This window comes from Mirounga angustirostris, unplaced genomic scaffold, assembly GCF_029215605.1.
Source record: "Mirounga angustirostris isolate CCGP_5_RB_7025 unplaced genomic scaffold, mMirAng1.0.hap1 SCAF_4, whole genome shotgun sequence".
NCBI lineage: Eukaryota > Metazoa > Chordata > Mammalia > Carnivora > Phocidae > Mirounga > Mirounga angustirostris.
This window is the reverse complement of record NW_026991712.1, coordinates 86,182,313-86,188,374: the sequence shown is the minus strand read 5'-3', so window position 1 is coordinate 86,188,374 and position 6,062 is coordinate 86,182,313. Positions and strand designations below refer to the sequence as shown.

General features: G+C 41.2%; 1 protein-coding gene and 1 pseudogene across 1 annotated transcript; one reads left to right on the top strand and one right to left on the bottom strand.

Moving 5' to 3' along the window:
- The first annotated feature begins 3,248 nt into the window (after nucleotides 1-3,248).
- On the top strand, nucleotides 3,249-4,682 carry LOC123858247 (large ribosomal subunit protein eL22-like; annotated as a pseudogene).
- A 536-nt stretch (nucleotides 4,683-5,218) lies between these two features.
- LOC123858248 (large ribosomal subunit protein uL22-like) lies at nucleotides 5,219-5,836 on the bottom strand. The gene has a single exon (XM_045895350.3). The coding sequence runs from the start codon at nucleotides 5,803-5,805 to the stop codon at nucleotides 5,251-5,253; it is 555 nt and encodes a 184-aa protein (XP_045751306.1). The 5' UTR covers nucleotides 5,806-5,836; the 3' UTR covers nucleotides 5,219-5,250.
- Nucleotides 5,837-6,062: the final 226 nt, after the last annotated feature.

Sequence of the window (6,062 nt, the reverse complement as noted above, 5' to 3'; positions counted from 1 at the left end):
TGGTTAAATTTTTGTACAACAAATACCATCTTCTCATGGATTTTCAGTATAAAGTGAGAGATATGTTCAATTGAGGAAATTTTGGTTTAAAGGTGAGTAAAGTCTACATTAGTGAGTGTAGCAAGCTCTTCAAAGACACATTGAAACAACGAAGAAGAAACAAAAAAAGGCACAAAAACAAAACAATAAAAAGACACATATTGAAAGTAAACCTGTTGAATGCAAGCTGGGGCAGCCACTCTGGAAAACAGTATGGGGGTTCCTCAAAAAGTTGAAAATAGAGCTACTGTATGACCCAGCAATCGCACTATTGGATATTTACCCCAAAGATACAAACGTAGTAATCCAAAAGTGATCCCCAATGTTTATAGCAGCAATGTCCACAATAGCCAAACTATGGAAAGAGCCAACATGTCCATCAACAGATAAATGGATAGAAAATATGTGGTATATATATATATACAATGGAATATTACGCAGCCATCAAAAGCCCGAAATCTTGCCATTTGCAATGACGTCGATGGAACTAGGTATTATGCTAAGCGAAATAATTCAATCAGAAAAGGACATGTATCGTATGATCTCACTGATATGAGGAATTCTTTTTTTTTTTTAAAGATTTTATTTATTTATTTGAGAGAGAGAGAATGAGAGAGAGCACATGAGAGGGGGGAGGGTCAGAGGGAGAAGCAGACTCCCCACCGAGCAGGGAGCCCGATGTGGGACTCGATCCAGGGACTCCAGGATCATGACCTGAGCCGAAGGCAGTGGCTTAACCAACTGAGCCACCCAGGCGCCCGATATGAGGAATTCTTAATCTCAGGAAACAAACTGAGGGTTGCTGGAGTGGTGGTGGGTGGGAGGGATGGGGTGGCTGGGTGATGGGCATTGGGGAGGGTATGTGCTATGGTGAGCGCGGTGAATTCTGTAAGACTGATAAATCACAGACCTGTACCTCTGAAACAAATAATACATTATATATTAAAAAAAAAAAAAAAAGAAACTAGTAGGAGGGGAAAAATGAAGAGGGGGAAATCGGAGGGCGAGATGAACCATGAGAGACTATGGACTCTGAGAAACAAATTGAGGGTTCTAGAGGGGAGGGGGTGGGGGGATGGGTTAGCCTGGTGATGGGTATTAAAGAGGGCAGGTATTGAATGGAGCACTGGGTGTTATATGCAAACAATGAATCATGGAACACTACATCAAAAACTAATGATGTAATGTGTGGCAATTAACATAATAAAATAAATTAAAAAAAAGAAAGTAAACCCACCATTTTGTAAGAAATAATATCACCAAAATAATTTACACTAATGCAAAATACTGTTTGTTAAAGCAGCTGAAATAACCAAGCAGGAGAAAACCTGAATTAAATGGACCACATTGCACCAATCACCCAGCTTCTATCAAATTTCAATATATTTCAGTAGGATTGCATTAAACTCTTGGGTTACTAAGACTTTGTTTTTGGTATTTGTGGAAGCTGTTGACATGATTGAACTGAAGTTAAATGGAAACCCAAAACAGCCTTGTCAAAAATCCAGGCTGTATTAAGAAATAAACAGGGAAACATACTTATTCAAACACATGGCAGAAGAATATACCAAAATCCCATCAACAGGCATTGTGCATTGAATAAGCTCTCTATCTTGTAACAGTGAGTTTGGATTTGGCATGCTAAACTTCTCTATAACAAAATATATGTATATTCTTATCTTTTACTACAGAAAAAGAAAAGCAAATGTTGGCTTAAAGACAGCTAAAACACTCAATATATTTTCTTGTCTTTGTAGAAGATCCACAAGTCAGTTGTTAGCTACATATTATTATTGTTGTTGTTGTTGTTATTTTTAGAGAGGGAAGGAGCGGGGAGGGGCAGTGGGAGAGGGAGAGAGAGAATCTTAAGCAGGCTCCATGCCCAGCTCAGAGCCCAGTGCAGGGCTCAATCTCACAACCATGAGTTCATGACCTGAGCTGAAATCAAGAGTCAAACACTTAACTGACTGAGCCACCCAGGTGCCACTACCTCATACTAATTTTTAAATTTAATTTTGATTTTTATCAAAGCAGTACAGGTACATAGTGTAAAAGGCCAAAGAGATTGTTAAAAGTCATAACACTCTATTCTCCCCATATCCAACTTGTACTTCCTCAATCACTGCAACTTTTTAATGGTTGCTTGCAGTCTAGAACTCCAAATTTTCTTTCTTTTTAGAAAAAAAGATTTTATTTTTATTTATTTGAGCGAGAGAGACAGCACAAATGGGGAGGAGAGGGAAAAGCAGGCTGGGAGCCTGATGTGGGGCTCCATCCCAGGATCCTGGGATCATGACTTGAGCAGAAGGCAGATGCTTTATTGACTGAGCCACCCAGGTGCCCCTAGAACTCCAAATTTTCAAAAACGTGTTTATACTGCTATTTCTTGATTTTTCAGTTTCAGATAATACCTTTAAAAATTTTTTAAATATTTATTTTTCTTATTTTTTAAAAAAGATTTTTATTTTTTTATTTGAGAGAGAGAGAGAGAGAGCACAAGCAGGGGGAGTGGCAGGCAGAGGGAGAGGGAGAAGCAGGCTTCCCGCAGAGCAGGGAGCCCAATGCGGGGCTTGATCCCAGGACCCTGGGATCATGACCTGACTGAAGGCAGATGCTTAACTGTCAGAACCACCCAGGCATCCCCCCCCTTTTTTAAGTAGGCTCCATGGCCATCGTGGAGCCCAATGTGGGGCCTGAACTCACATGAAGAGTCCATGCTTAACCGACTGAGCCCCAGATATTATTACCTTTTAACTTCCAACTACAAAAGATGAGGATTTACCTCATCATGTGTTACTCCCCAACACATATTTCTATCCCATCCTCCTGATATAGTTATTATATTTTTTGTTGAAGTATAATTAACATAATAGTGTTATGCTAGTTTCAGGTGTACAATACCATGATTCAATAATTCTGTACATTGCTCAGTGCTCATCAGGGTAAGTGTATTATTAATCCCTTTCACCTATTTCACCGATCCCTCCACCCATCTCCCCTCTGGAAACCATCACTTTGTTCTCTGTATTTAAAACTCTGTTTTGGGGGGCACCTGGGTGGCTCAGTTGGTTAAGCGACTGCCTTCGGCTCAGGTCGTGATCCTGGAGTCCCGGGATCGAGTCCCACATCGGGCTCCCTGCTCAGCAGGGAGTCTGCTTCTCCCTCTGACCCTCCCCCCTCTCATGCTCTCTCTATCTCAGTCTCTCTCTCAAATAAATAAATAAAATCTTTTAAAAAAATAAAAAAATAAAAAATAAAACTCTGTTTTTGGGGCGCCTGGGTGGCTCAGTCGGTTAAGCGTCTTCCTTCGGCTCAGGTGATGATCCCGGGGTTCTGGGATTGAGCCCCACCTCGAGCCCCATGTCGGGCTCCTTGCTCAGCAGGGAGGCTGCTTCTCCCTCTCCCTCTGCCGCTCCCCCTGCTTGTGCTCTCTCTTTCTGTCAAATAAATAAATAAAATCTTTAAAAAAAAACCCAAGAACCCGAAACCTCTGTTTTTTTTGGCGGGCTCTTTGCCTGTGCATAGTATGCCCACTTCCCTTTCCGCCTCCATTGCCACCCTGACACCTGTGAAAAAGCTTGTGCTGAAGGGGGGCAAAAAAAGAAGCAAGCTCTGAAGTTTATCCTTGACCGCAGCCACCCTGTAGAAGATGGAATCACGGATGCAGCCCCTTTTGAGCGGTTTCCTCAAGAGAGATTCAAAGTGAATAGAAAAGCTGAGAATCTCGGTGGAGGGGTTGCAACTATTGAAAGGAGTAAGAGCAAGATTACTGTACCTTTTGAGGTGTCTTTTTCTAAAAGGCATTTGAAATATCTCACTGAAAAATATTTGAAGAATAATCTACGTCACTGGTTGTGCACAGTTGCCAACAGCAGTTATGAATTGTTACTTCCAGATTTACCAGGATGAGAAAGAGGAGGAAGGTGAGGATTAAAGTTCATTTATCTGGAATATTTTATATAAGTTCTTGAATAAAACTTTGGAACCCCCCCCAAAAGTCTGTTTTTTGGTCTCTTCTTCATTTGTTCATTTGTTTTGTTTCTTAAATTCCACATATGAGTGAAATCATATGGTATTTGTCCTTTTCTGTCTGACATTTCATTTAGCATTATACCCTCCAGGTCCATCCATGTTGTTGCATATGGCAAGATCTCATTCTTTTTTATGGATAAAGACTATTCCATTGTGTTATATACCACATATACCAAACTTCTTTATCCATAGATGAACACTTGGGTTGCTTTCATATCTTGGCTATTGTAAATAATGCTGCAATAAACATATGGGTGCATATATCTTTTTGAATTAGTGTTTCTGTTTTCATTGGGTAGATACCCAATAGTGGAATTACTGGATAATATGGTAATTCGATTTTTAATTTTTTGAAAAACTCCATACTCTTTTCCACAGTGGTTGCATCAATTTGCATTCCCACCAACGGTTCATGAGGATTACTTTTTCTCCACATCCTCCCCACACTTTTTATTTCTTGTCTTTTTGATTCTAGCCATTCTGACAGGTGTGAGATACCTCATTGTGGTTTTGATTTGCGTTTCCCTGGTGATTAATTATTGAATCATAATTTTTTAAAGATTTTATTTATTTATTTGACAGAGAGAGACACAGCGAGAGGGGGAACACAAGCAAGGGGAGTGGGAGAGGGAGAAGCAGGCTTCCCACGGAGCGGGGAGCCCGATGCGGGGCTTGATCCCAGGACCCTGGGATCAGGACCTGAACCGAAGGCAGACACTTAACGACTGAGCCACCCAGGTGCCCCTTGAATCATAATTTTAGCAGAATCAGCATTTAGAAAATCATCAATATTTACCCACAGCTAAGCCAAACTGTATATGTCTTTTCTTGTACAACTTTTAATTTCCCTTGAATTGATAATGACATCCCCCTGCCTCCTCCCTTTGCTTTTGTTTTATAGTTGCTTATTCATCTCTAAACTCACTGTTGAAAATGTAACTCCTCTCTCATGTTCAAATGTATCAGGTAACTGATCATAACATTTCTTTAAAGGAATATTCCTCGTGGAACTCTCTGTCCTTCAGTTCTGAAGTTAGACTGACTTCTCTTCTCTCAGGAAGTTTTAGTATATTTCTTTTACCCTAGATGTTCTATTATTTCATGATAATGTATCGTGGTGTAGGTCTTTTTTTTTTTCCTCTCTCTCTTTTTTTTTTATTTGCATTTGTTCTACAGAATTTACTCCCGGGCCATAAGTTTTTGTTTCTTCAGTTTCTTCTGGGATATCTTTTTCTTCTGTGCAAACTTCTCTTCTGATTTAGGAACAATCTGCTCTTTTTCAGTAAGGATCATCTCAATGTGGCAGGGAGAGCTCATGTATGGGTTAATCTGACCATGAGCCCTGTACATTCTACGTCTCATCTTGGGGGCTTTGTTCACCTGGATGTGCTCAATGACCAGAGAATCAACATCTAAGCCCTTAAGTTCAGCATTTCTCTCTGCATTTTTAAGCATGTGCAGTAAAAATTCAGCACTCTTCTTGGGCCACTGACCCTGTGTCCAGCCCCACTGTTTGGCCTGGGCACACCTACCAACTCCACCACTGTAGCGACGGAATGGCACACCCTGCTTCTGTAAAGTGACGTCTTTCAGATACTTGGTGGCTTTTTGGATATGCAGACCCTTGATGGCCTGGGTAGTTTCACGTGTGTTCTTAAAGTGAACACGAAGATTTGAACCTCTTGATTTACATGATTTCGTAGGGTTTTCTGGGTCAAGCGAATAGCGAACCATTTTCAGAGGTCACCTCAGGCCGCTTAGGGGAAGAGCGGTCTTTTTTTTTTTTTTTTAAGGTTTTATTTTTTTTGACAGAGAGAAAGAGAGAGTACAAGCAGGGGGAGCGGCAGGCAGAGGGAGAAGCAGGCCTCCTGCGGAGCAGGGAGCCCGATGTGGGGCTTGATCCCAGGACCCTGGGATCATGACCTGAGCCGAAGGTAGACGCTTAACCGTCTGAGCCACCTAGGCGCCCCTCATGCTGTAGGTCTTTTTTA